The sequence below is a fragment of the Gastrolobium bilobum genome, unplaced genomic scaffold, assembly GCF_033153095.1.
Source record: "Gastrolobium bilobum isolate Gb01-03AN ecotype WA unplaced genomic scaffold, APGP_CSIRO_Gbil_v1 utg1055, whole genome shotgun sequence".
NCBI lineage: Eukaryota > Viridiplantae > Streptophyta > Magnoliopsida > Fabales > Fabaceae > Gastrolobium > Gastrolobium bilobum.
This window is the reverse complement of record NW_026896488.1, coordinates 144,802-169,628: the sequence shown is the minus strand read 5'-3', so window position 1 is coordinate 169,628 and position 24,827 is coordinate 144,802. Positions and strand designations below refer to the sequence as shown.

At 34.8% G+C, this 24,827-nt stretch overlaps 2 protein-coding genes across 3 annotated transcripts; both read left to right on the top strand.

Annotated features, from left to right (window-relative positions):
• Nucleotides 1-11,020: 11,020 nt before the first annotated feature.
• LOC133299961 (probable apyrase 6) lies at nt 11,021-17,592 on the top strand. 2 transcript variants are annotated; one of them, XM_061499449.1, is made up of 9 exons: nt 11,021-11,873; nt 12,983-13,095; nt 13,311-13,418; nt 13,785-13,839; nt 14,731-14,922; nt 15,036-15,133; nt 15,356-15,552; nt 16,728-16,846; nt 16,923-17,592. In XM_061499449.1, the coding sequence occupies exons 1-9, from the start codon at nt 11,267-11,269 to the stop codon at nt 16,940-16,942; spliced, it is 1,509 nt and encodes a 502-aa protein (XP_061355433.1). In that variant the 5' UTR covers nt 11,021-11,266; the 3' UTR covers nt 16,943-17,592. The 2 variants fall into 2 exon arrangements, with proteins under 2 accessions (XP_061355433.1, XP_061355432.1); XM_061499448.1 differs by having other exon boundaries at nt 11,022-11,873; nt 16,728-17,592.
• A 1,982-nt stretch (nt 17,593-19,574) lies between these two features.
• Nucleotides 19,575-22,867, top strand: LOC133299960 (PHD finger protein MALE STERILITY 1). Its single transcript, XM_061499447.1, has 3 exons — nt 19,575-19,869; nt 20,054-20,339; nt 21,487-22,867. Exons 1-3 carry the CDS (start codon nt 19,575-19,577, stop codon nt 22,865-22,867), a joined length of 1,962 nt encoding a protein of 653 aa, XP_061355431.1.
• The last annotated feature ends 1,960 nt before the right edge of the window (nt 22,868-24,827 follow it).

Below are 24,827 nucleotides of genomic sequence, written 5' to 3'. Positions count from 1 at the left end.
TTGAAAAGTCTTATATTTCCGTAATTCTAAATTATGCGATTTACAGAATTAAAATTTCAAATTTAGAAATGCATATTTGAAAAACTCAAAGTTAAATTTTGTAAACCTACCCAAAAATTTAAAAAATAAGAAAATTCTTGCTTATATCCTAAAAGGGTGTTTGGTCGAGGAGAAATTTTTTGAATACTAAGGAAATGTAATTGATAGAAAAATTGTTGGAAAGTGGGTTTGGTAGGAAAATGTAAAAAAAGTTATTTGGTTCGCCAAAAGTTTACCGGGAACATTGGGTTAAATTTTCTGAGTGTATGTTTGGTTGAAGATAGAATATTGATGGGAAAATTGTTTGAAAATACTAAAATACCTTTTTTTTTTTTTTTTTTTTACTGTTTTTAAAAGTGTTTACCGTTGTGTGCATTGCGAGTTGCACATTTCTACCAACTACAAATAAAAAGGTTTTTATATCTCTGTAATCCTCTCCTCCTCTCGTTTCGTTGGTCGGGATAAAAAGGTTGTCACCCCAATTGAGTTTGTTAACCATTTCTGGTGGCAGTTATGAGGCCCATTTTTTGAATCATATTGGTAATGCTGTCACTTGTTTTATGTTTTTATGTTCATGATAAAAAATATACTTGCCATAAAAAATATACTTTGATTTCTCCCTTGAAAGAATTTGGTCACAGGGAATTGTTATCTGTGGAGAGCTTGTTCAAGTCTCATCCACAAGCTTGGTTGGTTATAGTCTCAAAGTCTTTGGACTCCGTCACAGGAACAAGAATTCTAAGACCATTTTTAAATAATGGGTTCAGAGTGATGGCAATTGCCCCTGATTTCAATCACATTCTGTTACATGGATAAACTTACTTGGCATCGAAAATTGAAGAGGTTAGACAGCATTTGAAGCACAAAGTTACTTGGTTCATCTAAAAAGAACAAGATTCCATTATATTATCTTTCTCAGGAGCACTAATGAACGTTATTTTTGTTATTTTTGTAAGTGAAAGCATTTGGAGATTATTGATGGTTATGAACTGAAATAAGAAGTAAGTGATCATCAGTGCTTTACTAAAATATCTTAGTGGTACAACAATCAAAAGAGTAAAAGCGTTTGGCAAAAAAACCACTGTATGTATTACTCTTTTACACACAAAGTTATACAAAATACAATACAATCCAAACCATGACACTCTATATAACAACATATCACAATACACTTCCACATTTTGACATAGCCATCCATCAATTGTGCTAATGAGATAGGAACCATGAACCACTGTCATACTAAATTTTAAGCCCACATTATGATGACACAACCATGAACCACTTCTTCCTTCCTCCAAGTGTTAAACATCAGTATATGGCCTTACCATGATTACCAGTGCAATCCAATCTGGTTTGACATCAATATTTCTCATGTGATGAACTATCTTAGTCCATCAGTATACCTACCCCATTCTGTGCATAAGGTGTGGAAATACATGAGTCTGCAGTAATTGAGTATCCTAAACATAAACCTGATAGATCAGCAATAAGGTGTGGAAACAGAAAATATGACCAACGACAGCCATCACAATTAAACAAAAAAACTGACCTTATGGCTAGTCATTGGACCTTCCCAAGTTCCTGCATTCACACAGAATATCACAGATATTGCACTAGTAAATTATAATATTGATACCCACTAGTAAATTTTTCCTGCCAAATGAAAGAGTAATGAGATATGTCACTTTTTCAAGAAAGGTTAGATAAGGCCATATGTACATTGTGAATGTGTAAAATAACATACATGTCAAAGATCAATCAGAGGCATAATTTGAGTATTAATAAGAGGGCAACTATGTAAGAGTTTCTCCTGTTTTATAGGATACTGACATGGGTTCAACAAGAGGAAGAGCCTGTAAAAGCAAACAATTAAAGTACAGTAAACTCAAAAAATTTAGACATGACAGTTACATTTTTAATTTGACGTAATCATTTTTTTATTTTTGTTTTGAGATCATTTTGAGTTCAAAAGTTAAATTTTTTTGCAGCTGTGACAACCATACCAAACAAGTGTTTATCAAGGTTTCTGGAACCATATTGGTAATGCTACCTGTCAAGACATTTGCAATAGCCTTCAGGCATACTTAAGGAATACATGCAGACACAAAACAGAGAACACAATGGGAAGAGGTTCAGCAATAACATAAACAATTAATTGGCAAAAAAAAAATTTAAAACCATCATCAACCATTATCAAGGCATGACTACACCTACACCATACTTAAGGAATACATGCAGACACAAAACAGAGAACACAATGGGAAGAGGTTCAGCAATAACATAAACAATTACTTGGCAAAAAAAAATTTAAAACCATCATCAACCAAATGCCCAACATATCACTGTGTCCAGAATCAGCCATACCTCACCTCCCATCATATGCATCTGTCTTTCTTCACTCATCAAACTTCGTTTCAAGACTTTGCTGGAAAGGAAATTTTGGTGACGTGTGAGTGGTATTTTCGTCTGGCTCGTTTTTGCAAATTGCAACTTACCCGGCTTTATGCACAAAACCACCCCCAACTTCGCTTTGCAAACAGTGTTAATGCCTGGCTATTTGGACCAAATGGGGGAATGGTATGCATTTGCTATTGCTGGGGAACTTGGCTGAATCCCTCTACCAAACAGGTACTTTCTAGAAAACCATGTTCATTTGCATGGGGAAATTTTTAGTTCCCCTGAACCAAACACCACCTAAGGGATTTAAACTTCTCAATCAACATAAGATGAAAAATTTTCCCGCATAATCATCAGAAAAGTACTTTTCATCTTCTTCTTCTTTTAATTAAATAATGGATCTTATTTTAAAATCTGTTTGTGGCAGGAGATCCCGTTTTTCGTGTCACATAAGAAGAGATTTTCTCGTATTATAAAGAGATAAACTCAAAGAGAAAATGCAACAAAAAAAAAACTAGAGCCTTGTTAAATTTGATTTTTGATCAAACCAAATACAGTATGGACTGGCCTATATGAATTGAGCTCAATCACACACGGTTGAGACACCTTACGATGTTATTGGCCTGGGCCTAGTATTGCGGTTGGAACGTGCTTGAGCTGTGTCCTTCACGTTGGCGCGTTGCACCAAATGGGGGGTACCTGCGAAGACACTCCGATGCTTAAGTCAGTATCAGAGGCAGGTGTTTTATGTTGTTAAAGTAAAGGATGATCGTACCTTGGTGGTATATCGTTTGCTTATATAGTAGTTAAGATGCCGCCTTAGTTAAGGTGGCTTGGCTTCTGAGTGGCCAGCCTTGGGCTGCAGGTCAGTCAGGGGACCTAAGTAGCCTTATCTTCCATAGTGTCTAGTAGTAGAGTTATGGCAAGCTGGAGCTTTCCGTTGTTTACTGGAGTTAAGGCGCGGTGGAGCTGCCTTGGGCTTTAAGTTTACTTCCTATAGAAGGTTTCATACGCGATGTGGGTATTCGCGTCTTGTGTGACGTGATGAGGGCATCGCGTCTTGTGTGTCGCGATGAGGGAATCGCTTCTATGCTTGTTCTTTGCGCTTGGCTCTGGTCTTCAATGGGCCTGGGCTTCCTTATGTGTTTTTGGGCCCTAGTTTGGGCCTATATTTTATCCGGATCAATTTTAAATGAAAATCATTTTTTCAAAAAGATTTTTACTTGGTAAAAAAATAACTATACACCAAAGAAAATGGAGAGAAAATTGTATAAATCATGTTTTCATAAATTATAAATTATAAATTGATACATCATTATTATAAATTTAATTGCATAATACAAACTTTTAGGGCTTTTGACCGTTCTAGTTCCCTTTTCAAAAAGTTTGACCGGATAAGTTCCCGGTCAAACTTATTATCATAGTAATGCATAATGACGCGTTATTGAAATCATCGCGTTAAGACACGGCATGTTATGCGCAATTTTAAGTGGTTAAAAGCATTTGAATCAGAGCAGCATTTATTATATAAAGACACGCTACACATCCTACAACATTTATTGTGTCAGGCCTGAGCTGACACGACTCTGAAGATAACGCGTTAGAGATGCGGTTAGAAACCTGCCGCATTTGGTGGTGTCAGGTCACAGAAGACACAACTCTGTGCTTGCCGTGGTTGACCAAGCAAAAGACAGGGCTTCATCAATGTGGCGTCTAAAAGCGGTCTTCTAGTCACAGCATTTCAGGCTTTATAACTCACCCCCACCTCCCCACCTTCCCCTTACCCCATTATCACCTTACTCTTTCCGCTCTCTATTATTCATTTGTCCGAGAGATTTTATTTTCATTCTGAGTAAAACTTTAAAATCCACTTGTGCTTTCTTGTGTGAGTAAAAAAAAATTCCATTATCATTGTGTTTTGGACCACATCTTGTGTGGTTTTATATCTACCCATGTGGCTATGCTTTCTTCTTCAACTTTTTTTGAACTTCAGCAACCAAATAAGTATGATTTTAAAATTTTGTTATTTTACTTGAGACATGATTGCTGGCTTTACGTTAGATGTTCCCCAACCATAATGTAGGACAAATCCACAATAAAGTTTTGTTTTACTTTATTGCGGATTTGTCCTACATTATTGTTAGAAAAACATCTATCATAAAGCCTACAATCATGTCTCAAGTAAAATAACAAAATTTAAAAAGCATACTTACTTGGTTGCTTAAGTTCAAAAAATGTTGAAGAAGGAAGCACAACCACATGGGTATATATAAAATCGCACAAGATGTGGTCTAAAACATGTTGAGAATGGAAAAAAAAAATTAGTCACACAAGAAAGCACAAATGGGTTTTAAACTTTTACTCATGAAATGAAAAGAATCTATGTCGGACAGATGAATAACATAGAGTGGAGAGAGAGTAAGTGATAATGAGGTAAGGGAAAAGTGGAGAGAGAGATTGGCATTGACAAAGCCGTGTCTTTTGCTTGGTCAACCATGACATGCACATAATCGTGTCTTTTGTGGCCGAATACCATCAAACGCGACATGTTTCTAATCGCGTCTCTAACGTGTCACGTTCAGAGCGTGTCGGCTCAGGCCTGACACAATAAAATGGTAGGATGTGAAGCACATCTTTGTACAATAAATGCAGCTATGATTCAAATGCTTTTGACCACCTGAATTGTGCGTAACTCATCACTGATCATTCTGTGTCTTAACACGATGATTTCAGTAACGCGTCGTTATGTATTACTATGGTAATAAATTTGACCAGGAACTTAATTTGGTCAATTTTTTTGAAAAGGGAACTAGTACAGTCAAAAGCCCAAACTTTCATAAAATTATTTTATATAAAAAAAAGGGAAGGTTATACTTATAAACTATTTTTGTTTACAACCTGTTACAACCATATCTTAACCGTTGAATTTCGTCAATCAACGGTTATCATTCATTGCGAATTAATAATTAATTAATGAGTTTGATTTGCGAAAATAATAACCATTGATTGGCAGAAATCAACGGTTAAGATATGGTTGTAAGAGGTTGTAAACGAAAATAGGTTGTAAGTATAACATTCCCCATAAAAAAAATATAATTTGTTAATTATAATGTAGTCCATGCAAATTGCAAAGACATTATGCTCAACCATTTAACATGAAACTGACAACATGGCTTTTGAGCATAACGACGGTTTACGAGATCCTTTTTTTAGCTTCTCTTTTTCTTATAAGTAGAAGTCAGGTCAAACAAGTTTTTACAAAAGCTCTTATAATAAAAAAAAAATTTGTAGATATTCCAATCAGTTCATCGCTTAAACCAAATCGAAGGGGTGGCAAAACGGGTCGGCCCGCCCCGACCCGCCTTCAACCCGCCAAAAGTGGGTTGGCCCGCCCCGCTCCGCCTCTTGAATGTGGGTGTTAAACCCCAATCCGCCCCGTTTTATGGTGGGTTGGCGAGTCAATTCGCTTAAAATATAAAAAATGATTAAAAATAAAAAATAAATTATATTTTATTAATATTATAATATTACTTATTTTCATATTACATTTCCCGTTTTAGGCTTTGTTTGGGAGATTGAAGGGGAAGGGAAAGAAGGGGATCCAAGGGGGAGGGAGGGGAAGGAAGGGAAGGAAATTGGAGGGTATTTTCTTCCCTTGTTTGGGAGTTAATAAAATGGTAAGGGAAAAAATGGAGGAATAATGAGATATTTTTACCATTTTATCACATTTTAAAAATTAATGTAATTATTACATTTTACAAATTAAATAAAATTTAAAATTTCTAAAAAATTTATTTATGTACTTTTCATAATACTAAAGAATATCATATTTTCGATGAAAATTCTACATTGCAAGCGACGAAAATTTTGTCACAATTATTTTTTCGTCGAAATACTTTTCGACGAAAAGCGACAAAATTTTTTCCCTGATGAAACTTTTTACAAAAATAAATTTTCTATCAAAATTTAGTTTCCGTCAAAAGTTTTGAAGAAAATGATTTCCTTCATCAAATTTTTTAAACGAAAAAAGAATTCCATCACAAATTTTGAAGGAATGTTTTCTGTTCAAAATTTCGACAGAATTTGTTTTGTCAAAAAAATTTGAGGGAAATGTTTCATTCGAAACTTTCGACGAAATTTAGATTCTTTAAAGAATTTTGACAGAATATTTTTTCGTCAAAATTTGTTATCGAAATTTTGACAGAAATGTGTTCTGTTGAAAATTTTGATGGAAATATTTTTGGGAAAAGTGTGTATCATTTTAAAAGATGTAAGTTGTGTCATTTTAAGTAAGAGATAAATAAAGAAGGTGAGAGGGTGGACAAAAAAAAAATAAAGATGTGGGTCTCACATCTTTGTGAGAGTGAAATGATATGAGTTGTATCATTAAAAAGGACAAACATTTTTCCCAATGTTTTTTTATCAAAAAACTTGACGGAAATACTTTTCGTCAAAAAATTTCGATAGAAATGTGTTACGTTAAAATTTTCGACGGAAATTTTTTTTTTTTGTCGAAAAGTTTAATGAAAATGTTTTCATCGAAAACTTTCGACGAAATTTGAATCATGTAAAGAATTTTGATGGAATTTTTTTCTGTCAAAAATTTTCGATGGAAATGTGTTTCGTTGAAAATTTTGATGGAAATATTTTTTGTCAAAAATTTCGATGAATATGTTTTTTGTGAAATGTTTTGACGAAATTTAGATTTCGTAAAAAAATTTGACAAAAAAAATTATGCGTCAAAATTTTTTACTAAAATGTTTTTAATCACAAATTTTGATGGAAATATTTTTCGTAAAAATTTTTGACGTAATTGTTTTACGTCGAAACTTTTCTATGGAAATGTCTTTCGTCAAAATTTTGGACGGAAATATTTTCGCTGAAAATTTCGACAGAATTTAGGTTCTATCAATAATTTTGACTGAATTTTTTTCTGTAAAAAATTTATGTCAGTGATTAAGGCAAACTATTGTTTCGTCTCTAGTTTCGTCTTTAGTTTTGATGGAAATTTTTTAACTTATATGATTTTCATCAAAAAAATTATCACTATTTTGGACGAAATCTTTTTTCGTTGATAAATTCTGTCGGTATTTGAAACTTTTCTAATAATGTCGCGTTTAAAAATGATTCACATTTATGTAGTTTTAACATTTTAATGCTAAGGGTAGATAAGTAATTTTTAATATTTTCCCCCTTAAATTCTCCTAATTCGGGGAACTTTAATTTTAAGAAGAATGAGGGTTTAGTAAAAATCTCCAATTTTTTCTCCTAATTTTTTTAACTCACCAGCGAAGGGCTTACTAAAATCCTCTCTTTCCTTTCATTCCCCTCCTAAAACTAACTCCCAAACAAAGCCTTGGGGGTGTATTGGATTAGGATTTTAAAAGATTTTTTTGAGATAAAAAATCCTACAGATTTTAAATGATATTTTAGAATTGGAGAGACTTTATAGACTTTTTAAAAAAACTTTTTTTACAGTCAAGATTTTATAGGATTGAACTTTAAAGGATTTTAATAGAATTCATAAGATTTGAAAGGACAATATGAATTTATAAGATTTTAAAAAATCATATGAATTTTTAACAAACATTCAAAATTACAAGAATCAATACAAAAGAGAAAGGTTATACTTACAACCTATTTTTATTTACAACAATTTACAACCATATCATAACCATTGATTTCTGTTAATCAACGGTTATCATTCATTGCAAATTAAATATTAATTAATAAGTTTGATTTGCGTAAATAATAATCATTGATTGACGATAATCAACGGTTAAGATATGGTTATAAAAGATTGTAGACAAAAATAGGATGTAAGTATAATCTTTTTTTTTTGGAGTTACCCAACCCTAATTATCTCTTTGAGACGAGTTGGCTCTCTCCGGTATCCCCACGAACTTCGACTCTTTGAGCCGGCTATGGGACTAATCCGGAGTGCGGGGGAATAGTGATGGCTAAAGGTTCAGCCCCCTCCCCAAGAATGTAAGTATAATCTTCCCCATAAAAAAAATAACAAAGAAATACAATGGAATTAATAAAAAAAGTAAAATCAAATATAATTTTCTCAATCAGTAAAACATAATGGGGGAAGGATATACTTACCACAAAAAAAGTTTACAACATTTACAACTAACTTAATCACCATTGATTTTCGTCAATCTAACGGTTATAATTCATTGAAAATTATTAGGTCATATTTATTAATTCCCAATAAATTATAACCGTTAAGGAAATCAATGGTGATTAGGTTGGCTGTAAAGGTGGTAAAAATTTTTGGTGGTAAGTATATCCTGCCCCAAACATGAATATAATTTTTAACAAACATTTAAAATTACTAAACAACAGCTTTTCACATATCTAATGGGTTAAAAATCATCTTCTTCATTTGGTATCAAAGCTATGCATATATGATTAAAAGACCCAAATTTTTTTAATAATAAAAATAATTCTAAATTTGCATATAGAACCTAAAGTACATGATAAAATTTCGTTTGAAATTTTTTGCAATTGATTTTGAAAACCTTGGGGTTTTTAGAATTTTCTAACCCTATATCATATGCATATTTTCATTGAATATTAAGAGAATTTTGAATCTGAATTTTGGGTTTAATTATATAAAAGTTTAGAAAATTTCTGATAAAATTTTTAATTGATACATTGAAACCTTAAATTGCTTTGAGGCTTTTGAGAAACAAGCTTTTAGTTATCTATTGATACAAAAATTGTTTGAAATTGTTTCCTATAGTGAAGGAATTTCGTTCATGAATGTATTGTTACGAAATATAGGGTTCATATTATGAAAGTTTCAATCTTTCTTTAAATTGATATTTTTTCATTGATGTAAAACGAAAATAATACGAAAGTTCCCCTGTTATTTTTTCACTGTTTCATGTTATTTTTAATACAAAAAGCACATTTTTGTGCCAAGAAAACCGCGACCCATGGCTTGAAAAATCACTTTTTAAACTTCCAAAAATTTTAAAAAATGGCTCAAAAATATGTTATTTTTAAAATATATTATATTAAAATCTCGTTGATTTGTTGTTTCTGAGTTATTTTGTGATGAAAATCGCTCAAAAATATGCTCTCTTTTTTAGTTTTGACGAAGCTCCCTTGGCAGAACCCAATTTCGAGTAGTCAACCTACCAAAGGAAGAAGAAAACACTACAATAGAAGAATCTCAAGAAATCTTAGGGGTAGAGATGAGATTGTGAGAGAGGCATATTATTAATATTTTTCACTAAAAAGTCTCACGAAATCCACACCAATAAAATTCATTAAAATCGTCGGATTTTTGAATACCACGACATTGTGATTCCATTGTTTAAAATCCTGATTGAATACCAAAGGATTTGGACGGATTCTAAAATAATCCTTTAAAATCCTAATCGAATACCACGTGATTTTTTTTCAATCCATTAAAATCCTAATCGAATATCAACGGATTTTTTTGTCCAAAATTAATCCATTAAAATCCTTTGAAATCTCAATCCAATACACCCCCTTAGTATTTCCCCAATCTTAAGCCTAAATGTATGGTAATATTCAGTCATATATTCTTTACAAACTTATCTTTATCTCCATATATAGATTACCTTTGTCATAAAAAAAGTTTTTCTTCTTTATTTTTTCCAGAGAGTACTAAGATAACAAAAAATTGGATATCACAAAAGTTTAAAGACAAATAAAGTACTACCTAATAGTAACAAAAATTGACTCGACGGACCAACTCATCCCAACCTGCAGCCAACCCATTTTGACCCACAACCCAACAGAGCGGGTTGGTAGATTGAAATATGTAACACAATTCGCTTTGTTTTGACTAGGGCCGGCAAAATGGGCTGAGCCCACCGGGCTGGCCCACCCCGCCCACCAAACAGGGCGAGCTGGGTTGAGTTTTTCAACCCACCAGCCCGCCAAACCCGCTAGCCCGCCGGGCTCGGCCCGCCACGGGGAGGGCTAGCCCGCCGGGCTCGGCCCGCCACGGGGAGGGCTAGCCCGCCAAGCCCGTTTTTTTTAATTTATCCAATTGTTATATAGCTCCTGCCTTAGATTTCTCTGCATGCAAGTGGCTTTTTCGAATTGTTGTGGATACAACACTTTGTTACTTGTTTTGTTACTCTATTTTACCTTGATATGATTTTATTTTTTATTATTATTTTTGGATTGAAAGATGCATATTTATATGTAGATTATTAAACACTGGTCTTCTTGGTTTCATAAGCACATTAGAATTTTATGCAAAATTTTTTATGTGTTTTTATGCAGAATTTAATTTTTGTATTTTTTTGTATCTTTATTATTTTTTTATTTTAGGCGGGCAGACCCATAGCCCGCAACCCCCTCATAAAACGGGTCCGGTTGCTCAATTCAACCCATTTTGTCAAAATGGGCCGGGACAGGCCAGCCTATTTTTGGGCGGGCCAATGACGGGCCGGGGCGGGCTGGCTCGTATTGTCAGCCCTAGTTTTGACTGGTTCAACCATCGGATTCAACCCATATTATCACATATTACCACCTGTAGTCTAGTTGTCTGAAATTAAAGGGAGAGAAAGAAACGGAAGCGACTTCCGAAGCTCAGGCTCTGATCAAACCGAATCGAATCTGCGGAATCGGTGTGGAAATGAATTGACCCAAACCAACGCGTTAAATTTACACAATCACGTTTTCTTTCTCTCTCTTCATCAATTCTTCTCTCTCTCTCTGCGCGCCAAGAGAGAGAGCAAAATATTCGCTGCCTTCTCCGATCGCCGCCGGCGACCAGCTCCGGCGAATCATCATCTGTTGACATGATTTTGCACCTCCCGGAACCCCTAGAACGTTGATGCGACGATCGAATGCTCGAACTCGGGTCGGTTCGAAACCTAACCAAATGGATCCGATGATGAAGCTCCAAATGCGCTCCAACAACCTCTTCGCTCGCAACTCTAAGGCCACCGCCACCAACAACGCCGCCAGGTGCTGCCAATTCTCAAACACCTTCCTCGCTCCACTCTTCTTCTCTCTCCTCCTCTTCCTCTCCTACTACGCCTTCTTCTCCTCCTCTTCCTCCTCCGGGAACGGCTTCAGGTACCGGATCATCGTCGACGGCGGCAGCACCGGGACTAGAATCCACGTCTTCAAGTACGGGGTAGATGATAAGGTGTTTGACTTCGGGAAGGAGGGGTTGGCGTCGATGAGGGTGAACCCGGGTCTTTCCTCGTTCGCGGAGGATCCGGATGGGGCGGGTATGTCCCTTTCGGAGCTGGTGGAGTTCGGGAAGGGTCGGATCCCGAGGGGGAGTTGGAGGGACACGGAGATTCGGCTCATGGCAACGGCTGGGTTGAGGATGCTGGATGCGGAGGTGCAGGAGAAGATTCTAGAATCGTGTAGGAGAGTTCTGCGTTCCTCTGGGTTCAAATTTAGGGACGAGTGGGCTTCTGTCATCACAGGTTCTCTCTTCTTTCTTTCTTTTTTGTGATTTTTAATGGATGATGGAGTTTTTTGTGAGTAAGAATATGCACTTGTGAATTAAATTTGTCGATTTCTTCGTAGGAAGAGACTTATCGCAAATAGAGTAATAAGAGTAGCATAATTTGCTGTTTTTTGTTGGAGTTGAACTGGTGTTGGGTTCTTGATTAGAATGTTAGATGAATGAGATGGTCACAAAACTTAAAACATGGGGCTTTATTGACAGAATAACTGTTTTGTTAGTGTCCATGAGATGGCGCTTGTTTTAAGTTGCTTGACTTGAAGCTGGATTCTCATGCTTGCGACAAGATTTTTATTTGGTGCTTTTTTTAAGCTCCTTGGTGCATTCTTGTTTTTCCTCTTTCTTAGTACAAAGGGAGTTCTGGTGATGGATTGGGCATGCAGGTTCTAGATATTTAGGGGTTTGAAATTCTATTTCTAACAGCTTTAGCGCGACGGTTGTTTTGATGTTGTAGCTTTACGTGACTCCCCTTGGCATTCATGATGGAATCTCAAGAGTCAATATCACCTAAAAAGTGTATCATATGATATATCAATAATGTTGGTTGCGAGGATAGAAGTACGACGAGGACATTTATTTGATCTTTTTTAGATAACAGAATTTGAATGGCAAGAGGGAGAATGGTGATAGGGAATATTTTTATTTTTTTGTCAAAATGATTGATGCTTTTCTATGGGTTCATTGATGGCAGACCCCAACTAGGTTGGAATAAAGGCAATGTTGATGTTTATGTTGTTGACAAAACGATTGAAGGAAAGATATTGCATAAGATTGAGTGGTGAAAGAGAATGCTTGTAGATGCCTCAAGGATTTACAATATAGTGAACCCAATTGTCTTGTCAATCTCTTTCACTCTTTTGCTTTTTCAATCCCAGTTTGGCTTGCTATCATGCCAATGTTCTTGGTGTCAGCATCATCATAATGCAAACATGATGCTTCTTTTGTTTTCTCCTTCTCCTTAATTTTTTAATAATTTGATAATTGTTAGTAATTTTAAAAACCATCATAATGTCTATGATTATTGGCTTTTTCAATTCTCATGCCATTGTTTATACTGTGGTTGTACAGGTTCTGATGAAGGAGTGTATGCCTGGGTTGTTGCTAATTATGCACTTGGCACTCTTGGAGGTGATCCTTTGGATACAACTGGGATTATTGAACTTGGCGGTGCTTCTGCTCAGGTACAACTTCATTTTCCCTGAGTACTGCTTGTTCTAAATTTAATTGTTAGATCCAAAAAAATTTATGCTATAAAATTGGATATGATTTGACTGCAATTGATTAAGGAATAATGAGTCTTAATTAATACAGCCAATATGTTAGAGAAAGGTCTGCTTTTCTGGCTATATTCATACTGTTTGGAAGCATGACGAATGGATTTATACTTTTATTTTAGGTGACCTTCATATCAAGAGAATCGGTGCTTCCTTTGTTCTCACGTGCTGTTAAATTTGGGAATACCACTTACAACCTTTACAGCCACAGCTTTCTTCATTTTGGCCAGGTAATTGTTATTTCTCTTTGCTGTGTTCTTTTGGCTCATTAGCAAGTGTATATCTTCTGATGTTGTGCATGCTAAATCACAGTTTCACAAATTATGTTCCACTGGCAAAAGAAAAGTTAAAAATGAATGATAAATATGTTTTGATTCTGTTACAACTTACAACCATATGCTAAATTTTAGTGGGAATGGTAGTCGTCACAATTTTTTTGCTTTACTTTCCCCCCCATGTCAAAAGTTTAATGGTTCTGATTGATCTCTTTTAATTCAATGTGATTCTCATTGAGAGTCATATGGTTGATCATGTGTTCTAGTCTTAGAATGATACCATGGTGTTCGATACTATTCTGATCGTTGTTCATTTTGTAGAATGCTGCTCATGACTCATGGAAAGAAGCACTTATATCAGGAGATTTGAACTTAGGTAATTACCCATACAGCATCATTTGACTAATTTCTATGTCTACAGTTAATTAGAGAGATCTTTGAACTTAATTACCATGCTATATTATACTTGAAAATTATGGCTGTGATTTTATGTAGTTTTGATGCATTAAGTTCTTCTAAGTCATTTATACTGAAAGTAACTTTCTTTATATTAAAAAAGATATGTAACAAAATATATTAACATTATTACACAGCTATTTACATCTTCCAGAAACTTGTTCTGTGCAACTGGTTTGATCTTTAAATTATTTACAATATCTTGGTTTGCTGTACAACTGAAGTTAACGTATATTAAGCATCAAGGTTATCCGGGATTAAGTATTATTAAAGCATTCAGACATGAATTTTCTTATGCATCAGATGTGGTGAATTTTCAAAGTTTGTAGGGTTGAATAATTGTTATTTGCTCTTGTAGAACTCTGTCCTTTTTTTTTTTGAAATATTCCACTGGTTCATCGCTTCGCGACTAGTCCGATTTGAGGCGGGTCCAGGATCAAGGCTTTAAACCCCTCTCAAAGGTGGTACTAGGGAACTGTCCTTTAAATTATAATGCAGTACATAGTGCCAATTTTAAGTTCATGCTGGCCTCTTTTCTCCTCACCATGATTTTGCAATTCAATTCCTGTAGATGAAAGACTCTTTGTCTATAATGAAGAAGATAGTAAAACTTGATGGCTTTATTTATGTGCTCCTTTAACTGTGCCATGTCCCATGTGTGATTTTTTTAATCAAAATTTTCACCAGGATTATGCATTCTGTCTCTTTGTCTCTCGTTTAACAACTATTTGCAGACCTGCAGCAGAATTGCATATAATCTCTTCAGATGGTAAAAGTGTTTGTTATTGATTATTTATTCGCCTCAGTGCAGCTTCTCAATCGCTTCAGGAGGGTTTGCGCATAGATCCTTGTACTCCTACAGGGTACTCTCATAATGTTGAGTCGTTGAAATTCTCTCTTAGCTCACTGAATGAAAAAAGCCAATATCAGTTCACTGTCCAAACAAAGGGAAACTTTTCAGAGTGCAGATCTGCAGCATTGATGCTGCTACAAAATGGGAAAGGTCATATTTTCTTTGACAAAGTATTGTTAGATTCCCTTTAAAACGAGATTTTCTTCATTGTTGTTTTTGTATTGAAGTTGGTTATTTCATTTTTGATTTCATGATTTATGCAGAATCATGTTCTAATCAGCATTGTGACATAGGATCAACTTTCATACCTAAGCTTCAGGGGAAATTCTTGGCTACAGAAAACTTCTTTTACACATCAAAGGTTCTTTTATGCTTGATAGTTAATATGCTATGCTTCTTTTAGTTGTCTAGTATAATTATGCATTTCTGTTGTCTAAAATGGATGCATTGGAGATAACAGTAATGTACTGTAATTGTATTATTTCTCGGACAGTTGACATGCAGCAAGCTCAGTTATACTTTTGCTATTTTGATAATTGATACATTATTCTCACACTGATTCTTGATTCTTTGGTGCTGTTAGTTTTTTAGATTGGAGCCAAGGGCTTATCTGTCAAATTTGATGACTGCTGGGCAAGAATTCTGTGGTGAGGATTGGTTAAGGCTGAAGAAAAAATACCCCTCCCATGAAGAGGAAGATCTACTTCGGTATTGCTTCTCTTCAGCATACATTGTTGCTCTGCTTCATGACAGTCTTGGAATTGCTTTGGATGATGAAAGGTATTCCTGCTTATTTTTCTTTTACAATTTTTTATTACATAAGAGACTGATAATAGTATTCACAATGAACATTTAGTCCCACTCTATGAAACAAATATTTTAGGGCAAATTACAATGACTTCCCTAGGTTTGTTAACATACACATGATACTCTTCTTGTTTTCACCCCTCCACTGGCCTCCCTTAAATTATCTGCAGTCTGTAAAATATTTTGAAACCCTTAATTACCCTTTGTAGAAACCACTTTCTTGAATCTCCAATTAAACCCTCTACATATTCTCTTCTCTCCATGGAAACCCAACCATTGAGGAAAATGGGGAAAAAATAAAGTGATTCAACAAGAATACTTATTAGAAAGTAAGGTTTTGAACGGATGAGGGATCAAGGCAGTAGCTGGTGCAGCTGGATTCGGTTTGCAGGGAAGAGAAGTGCATGGCTGTTGCACGGTAGGGATGGGGCACTGTCTTCTTGCTTGCAACACTGGAGCTTAAGATGTGCTTGTTTCTGTGGATGGTTTGCAAGTGGGTTATGGCATGATTGAGGTTGCTTAGTGATGGGTGCTTTGTTGATTGGAGGAAGGCTGTTTGATTCCAGGGCTTTGCGAGATGCTGTGGGTTTGCATCTTGATGAATTGTTGGCCTTGAACATGAGTATTAGTGCCACTGCCGTGAGTGCACAGACTTTTTGGCTTGATGGAAGTTGGAGCTGTTTGGAGATTTGCACATGGAAGAATTGGTAATGGTGATTGAATCTGGTAGTGGTTTTCTGATGATGGTGTTTTTGTATGTTTGGAGTGGTCAAAGTGGTGATTTTGGTTGAGGCTTGGTTGTTGATAGCAGAGGGGTGGTGTTAACTATATTTTCTGGGTTCATGTTTGTGTGCTTTTGCAATGGCATAGTATTCTGAAAAGGGAAATGGAATCAAACAATCAGCAATTGCAGCTAAATCTCCTACTACACAGAGAAACCATTCACACAAAATCAAAGACCATAATACTCAATATTGGCAACGATAGGCAATATATTACAGCCCAAGTTAAACATTTAAAGTGCTAGTACTTGCTCTTGTCTATTTGTGGTTGGCACTGCGTATATTCTTTTTGATTTCTTTATTATGTCAATGCATTTCTGTGTCCCTATTGGTTGAATCTTATTGACTGGATTTACTGTTGACCAGGGTCAAGGTTGCTAATCAGGTGGGAAGTATTCCGCTTGATTGGGCTTTGGGAGCTTTTATACTGCAAACCACATCTGATGCAGATATACAGATGCATGACTGGATTGCTGCCTTTTTCAGTGTTGAATCGCCTACTCTTCTCTCGCTCATTGTAATTTTTTTAGTATTGTTGTTTACAGCATGGTCTATATCTAGGTGGAGGAAACCTCAGTTGAAGACAATTTATGATCTAGAAAAAGGACGATATATAATCACGCGAGTTGGTAGATAATTCTTGATAGTAGACCAGATCCAGATTCTTGGTATGTATACGTGGAGGCATTGTTGTGATTATGACGAAAATATTTATACTTCCTCACTTGATGGCCACGTCATATTATGAAGGCCATGCTAGTGGGGCTGAGATTGTACATCATTGGATTTGGATGCAGCATGCGGAGTTATTCTTGCTGAGAAACTAGTTTAGAGTGGTGCGTTTCATTTTGTGTTTTATTGGAATCCAGGAACAGAGTGCATGCCGCTCCCTTTACTGGTTACTGATAACAGTAGGGCAAGAAGTGGAGCAGGTCAGATTAGGGAATTGTCATGGGGGAACTGGATGCTGCATCCTTCAACAGAAAATACCTTATCGTGTGGTATTTGTACCAAACTCGGTATAAAAAATTACTGAATTGATATGTTTCCAATTGCCATTCGTTTCTTCATTCCCTGCCTGGATAGCTATTCTTGCAGAATCTGATTACGGAGACTTTGGAATTCACTTATTTAGAGGCTAAATATAAATTGAGGTCAGTTGAAGCCAACCTTTAATGTGATTATCCTAGGCATAGATTAAATTACAAGTGCAGCATGCGTTTATTGGACTTGGGTTCAAAATCCAATAATTGTTGGATTAAATATGCTATATATCTCATTAGTTTATGGTGTTACCAACCAGTATAATGTCACATGTGATGAATATACACGTTATGTTACATTCTGTAATGGGCCAAAAACAAACAATCTTCCACGTAAGTTCGAACGTAATAATCTGGAATTGCTGGCACTGCATAACAGTACACGTTAGAAAATTATTGATACTGTTTACTAAAAGAATTATTGTTTAAGCGAGAGTTGATTCTAGGTGATTCGAACTTGACTCGGGGATCGTTGACGGACATAATGGTTAACTGTGGTAGTTATGAGGAGCAATCTCCACAATGTACTGCACCTAATATTTTTCTTATCTTCAAATATTAACCCTTCGATTATCCCTCTAAATTTCAGTGAATCCCGAAAATTGCAAGCTTCATACTGTTAACTAATCTACGCCTGTATTTTTTATTCAATGTTATTTACAATTTGCATCTTTAAAAATTATTTTTACATCTTAGCCAGCAAGGATGGCACATATCAGTAAACTGTACCGTAGCCCATGAAGTCTTTGATTCTATGAAGTAAAGAAAATGAAAGAGAACTTGTGGGTAACGGCGATGGAAGTGGATATGGATAACGTTACTGATCGAACTGTTGACATCCCTTCTTATTGCTATAAAATATAATATGCTTTGGTATTTCTTCCCTATGTATCCATTTAATATCACAATGCATTACTATGCCCGTCCTTAAAACTAGAGGTCCTGATGATAGGCAAAAACAGGAAGATCCACTGTCTCTCATCCTGTTCATCTTATGTACAAAGTCCCACAACCCGGAAGTACAAAATTACATTATTGTTACTAAAAAGCCATACAATTTTTAGTGTTATTAAGTTGTTATATGTTATTAAAAAATTATAAATTGCACGGTATGTAATTTACATAAATATAGTCATGTTTAATTTTATAAACAAAATTAAGATGATAGTTTTACAGATTCAAATTTAAATATATTTTAAGTTAAAATAAAATAAAATAAAGGTTTTAAACATATCTAGGCACTCGAAATGCCATAGGAAGCTCTTAACTGTAAATGCATCTAATATATAAGCAACCGAAATACATGAAACATCTAAGCGTTCAGAATTTGATGATGGACCAAATCTACTGTATGGTTATTAATCGCAGTTAAAAAGTGTGCTACCATACGTGGCATCCTAGAAATCCCTGCCAGATACCATACTCGAGACTCGAGAGTTGTACAGGTAGTAGTGGATCTATTCCACCTAAAAATTTCTCATCTTCGTTAGCTTTTCCCCATAAAAATATGTCATCAGAAAATTTTATTTTCCTTATTTATTCTGAAAAAAAAAATGTTAGAATATTAAAGAAATAGTAAGATATATGAAGTATAGGAAAAGAAAAATAAGTTTGAAATGGGCTTGACGAAACGCTTGTGCCACAAATACCATATAATAGCAATTGATCACTTTTAATTACACTATTATTAATTTTAATAGTTTTTAGCATGAAAGCCATAGTAAGTTCCTATGCATGAAATGCAAGTTCGAATTAACAAAATATGTTCCTAACGGTAGTTAGACAAGAAATGTTGCATTTGCTTCTAGGCCTACAAGATAGGAACCAACTACTCCTGCAGGTTGACCATAGAATTTGTAGGAAACGTGAAGGCTATAATTGCATGGTACCTATAGATTACTTTAAAACACCAACCATTTCGTAGGTTAGTGCGATAAATTTTCAAAGAAATCCATTTTTGAAACAGATCATGCAAATAGAAGCTACACAAGTCAGTGCAACTCTTTCTTACCACGTCCAATTTTATTTCGAGGCACTAAGTGTGTGAGAATGAGTATAACAGTGTTTATATATAAGAGTTTCCTTTGTTTCAACATGCTTGAAATTCTAGAAACAACACCCCCTTCCCCACTAGTTATAAGCTTATCCCTTCAGCATAAAAGTGTAGGCCATGTTGAATGTTGATGTAATTGGCAACAAGAAAAGGAAGAGATGTGGGAGGGTTTTCAGGTTCAAGAACTTTGGTGAACCAGGATACCCTGTTATGTTTAGTGGGCCATTTCGTGATAATGTGAATGCATTACTTGAATATGCAAATTTGGAGAGTGATTTAAGCATAGGAATGCCAGTATGGACATTTCAACTTGAAGTTCATCACCACCCACCTTTACATATCTTATTGTTTGTGATTGAAGAGCCAATGGAGGCAGCGCTGAACCGTCATTGCAAGCATTGTCAATACGTTGGTAATGTTAATTTTTGGTGTGGAATTGTAATTATATAATAGCATTCATTAGTTCATGGTTAGAAACAATAATGAACCAAGTGAGTCACATGATAATGATATATATATATATATATATATCTTAACATGTTTTGTTCACCTTTATTATCTTACATCAATTTCACTGGGATTTCAATTTAGTACAGGCTGGGGTAACCATTTCATTTGCAATAAGAAGTATCACTTCCTGTTACCCTCAAAGGAGGCACTGGCTACCTGCTCAAGCTGTGAAGGCTGCTGTGACACAATTGCTACATTGAATAATGGTAAGTCCAAATTAATAGAATTACAGGGCCATATGATGCATGGTGTTTTTCACTCTAATGGATTCGGGCATTTGCTATGTGTCAATGGGTTGGAAACTGGATCGAATTTGGCTGGCAACCACATCATGGAGTTTTGGAATCGTTTGTGCAATGGATTGCAAGCTAGGTTAGTCCAATTCCCACACTCTTTCATATTTTCTTTTCTTTTTTCTTAAAAACAAAAAAAACTAGTATAGTCAAACTACAACTATTTTAACAAAATATCAAAAACTAATCACGTACTGTGTTAAACATTTCAATATTATATGTAGCAGTTGCTTGACATATATACTACTAAATATTTTAAATAATAGAAAATTTCACCATGCATAAATATGAAGCATATTAATCAACCTAACTAGCTCATGCCAAATGTTCCGTAATCCGAATTTACTAATTAATTGTTTCAGCATATCTTTCTTTTTATCATCTCTCTCTCTCTCTCTCTCTCTTTAGAGATGAGAGGGGGAACATTAATGAACCCCCAAAATATAACATTTATATGGGCTCTTTTTAAAGATTTCCAGAACATCTATATTATTTGGGTTTAAATATTGCGACTCATTTACTAGTGTTTAAACCCACTATTATTTATTTTTTCTTAGTAATTAAATTATCAGAAGTTTTATAGTAGCAACCCAATTCACTTTATTGATGTGTTTCTCTTTGTCTTCCTTTTTATTCTTCAAATTTTCACTTTCCCTTTCACAGTTTTAATTCACATCAATTTTTCCTGACAAAAAAGGGCCAAATTCACATTCACTTTAATTTTATTGTCCTTCATGAGTTCTCTAGCTCTCTCTTGGTGTTGTTTTTGTTCAGCTGAGTCTCATGATTTGTTTTTTTGACCAAATTAATACACCAAGATGGGCCATGACTTTCACTCTTTACAGCTTGCGTTCTTTACAATACCATACATCATTATTTTGAAAAAATCTAATATACTACTACATTCCACCCATGAGAGCATAACACATCAACTAACATATTTTCTAAAGAGAGAAAAAAAAAAAACAACTTCAATGTTATAATACATAATACATAATTTGTAATTTCATTTTGAACTCCTGTCGTACCCGATACTCGATACGACAGTGATTCTCCATATTTTTTACCTACTAATTGAATTTCGAGCACAACCTATACTTTTAGGTCCTAACTATAAGAATTGTGAAACTCTCTGGACCAAAAAAATAAAAAATTACATGCAAAGATCCCATAACTCTACAATTAAAAAAAAAGACTGATTAATTAATTTGCACTTTACGTGATAGGAAAGTGAGTTTGAATGACATTTCACAGAAAAGAGGCATGGAACTGAGACTAGTCAATGGAATAGCATACAGTGAGCCATGGTTCGGTCGTTGGGGTTACAAATTTGGTCGAGGATGCTTTGGTGTAACACAATCCATGTACCACAAGGCCATAGAGGCAATAAGAAGCATGCCACTATACTTACTCACACACCATATTGGCAATTCAAACCATGACATTCCACTCATCTTCTCAAGGTATCAAACACTTTCAGATCAATCTTTAGTGACCCTTGGTGACTTATTTCGTTACATGTTAGAACTCAAAGCACGCCTTCCCCGTGAAACCTGCATTGGTTCCTATAACACCAATAATGCCTTGGTTGAAACCAATTGTCGTTGGTCACCTAAAAGGATTGAGATGGCAACAAGGGTCATTGTTGAGGCCTTGAAAAGAACAGAGTTCAGATGGATTTCAAGGCAAGAAGTTAGAGATGCTGCTCGTGCATACATTGGTGACACAGGTTTACTTGATTTTGTGCTCAAGTCTCTAGGAAACCACATTGTAGGGAACTACTTGGTACGTAGAAGCTTGAATCCTGTGACTAAAGTATTGGAATATTGCTTAGAAGACATTTCCAATGTGTATCCATGTAATGAAGGCTTGGTCATGAGTAATAAAGTGAAGGACAAGTGCAAGATTACAAGGGCTCAACTCATGAAGGATATGCTTTATTTGTACAAGTATATTCTCGTTGACTCAAAACCAATGATAGGATCAGAGTTTCTCTCAGCTATACCATTGGCTGCTAGGATAATTCTTGACACCAAGTATCTTATCAAAGATTACTTTGGAGATGTTCCTTTCCATGTTGAATTAGGCTCAGAAGGAAAACTCAACCTTTATTGTACAATTTTGTTGAGGAACAATGCAGGACTTGATGAAAATTTAAGCAAGGCTATGCCACCCTATGAATGTATCACATTGAAAAGCAGTGCTACAATCAATGAGCTAAAGGTAGAAGTTGAAAGGAATTTCAGAGAAATCTATTGGGGTTTAAGGAGTTTTGTTGTGGAATCAACTGGGAATTTGAATGCCAATGGGACAGAAATGGTTTTTGGGCTAATTGAAGTGGGTGGAAAGGTTCTTCTTGAGGGTTGGCATGGTGACATGAGAATAAACACGATTGATCAAATATGTGAAAGTGATCCAAACAATGGCATCGTAGACTGCACTTGTGGAACTAAAGAAGATGATGGTGAGAGGATGGTATCTTGTGATATTTGTGAAATTTTGCAGCACACTAGGTGTGTTCGCATTCCTAATGATGAAGAAATTCCTCATATTTTTCTGTGTAAAAGGTGCGAGCAAGAAATTGTTCTGTTCCCTTCTTTACCGTAGCTATATACAGTCATGAATTCTTTTGTCGATGTTTAATCATTATCTTATTCTTCTATGACATGAACCTTACCCTTTTCATAGTTTTTTGGCGTAGGTTGTTATACTGGTTTAGTTTCAAGGATATATATGCCTTCGAGGTTGAACACAATGAATGTTAAGAATTGTCTTTTTAGTTACATTGATTTTTATGTAAATTTATTCTAATTTATAGTTAATAAAAATATTTCTTTTTCAATTGATGGTTTCTAACCATGCATTCTATCCGTTATAACGTAAATTATTCCTAGCTACAGAATATACACGAACATATATAATTGGAGCAATAAATGAATGTTTAAATTAACACAAGGAAAAAATTATTGGCTGAAATTATAAATTTATGCTACGATATATATATATATATATATATGACAAAATCATTTCTGCAGCCGCTGCACGTACAACATGTCAGGATACGGTTTCGGATTCTAGAATACGGGTCCGTATCCTTTTTTTTTAAGAAAAGCTGTAGGACCCACTTTTCTGTGTCAGCGGCAGATAGCAACTCTGTGCAGCCGCTGCAGAAAAAGTGTCCCCTATATATATATATATAACAAAATAATTTAACTACACACTAAAGAAATTTTCACACTCAACATTGTCTACATGGAAAAAAAAAACCTTTTTAAGAGTCATTTGTTTTAAGGGCTTCTCTACTTTCATGTTGTAGAAGAGAGCATATCTTATGCTAAGACACAAAGTGGTGGGATACACTACTAAAAAAAGAGAGAGAGACAGAGAGAGAGAGAGAGAGAGAGAGAAAATGACAGTACAATTATCAAAGTGTCTATGACATAAGATAGTAGTCTCCTATAACATGAGATTACTATTTTCCTTGTTTTAAAGTATATAATCACATTTTCAAAGAATGGATTATATTCCCAAATTTACTTTCTAAAAATAATTCCATAAACCTTTAAAACAAACGCACTTTAGTAATAACATTTCGTTTTTCCTTGTTCAACTTTTTTTTTTTTTCTCTCTTTTTCTTTGGTTGGATATTTCCCGTGTTTCTACCTAATTTAATTTTCCCTTAACATACATGGAGTTTTGGGCTTTACAGTTTTTGAGCAAGCGACAAAGCCATAATTTCTACTTGGGCTTATGGGCTTTAACAATGTTTTTAGCCACGCACTCTAATATTGTGAGGTATCAATCAGTAATTGCTGGAGACCAAAAAATATAAAAATAAAAATACAAAAATTGCTAATGATATTACATAATAAAAGTTGGGGGAAAAAAATAGTACAAAAAAATTACCAGAGTAGGTTTTTGTTTATTTATTTATTTTTGACATCAAGTGTAGGCACTTATTTCACTACATGGAAAAGAAAACTAAATAATACCTACAGCAGATAATCTAAGATTGTTTTTATTATTACGACAGTAACACGTAGAGTTTAATTCAATCAATGGAATAATGGAAAGCCTACTAAACTGAACCTGTAGCAGTTAGGGTGATTCCTCATCTTCCTAAATCTTTTTATTTTTGCACAAATTTAGTCATGCATGTTGATGGATTCTAAAAACCAAGTAAACATAATGGATATTATTATTAGAAATATAACATATACCCTTGCCCTGACCCACCTCTTATCCGCGCATTATCTCATGTTTGTTTTTAAGGCTTCAACAACTGCACGTGTATGATGTCTTAGAGGAGTTTGCGAAAATATGATATAAAATATAAAAAATTATTTTTCTTTTTTATAGAATACAAAAAGTTTATTCATCTGTCTTTCCCTCATAACTTAAATTTTTTGATTGAATTAAAATATTGGCAACTTCACATCAAGATGTGATTAGCGTGATGAATACATGGACTTAAAATATTCACGACATGCATCAACAATAAATTATTAAATGGAATATAGGAATCATCATATTTATTGTTGAGTTTCAAATTCATGGGAGTTTCAAC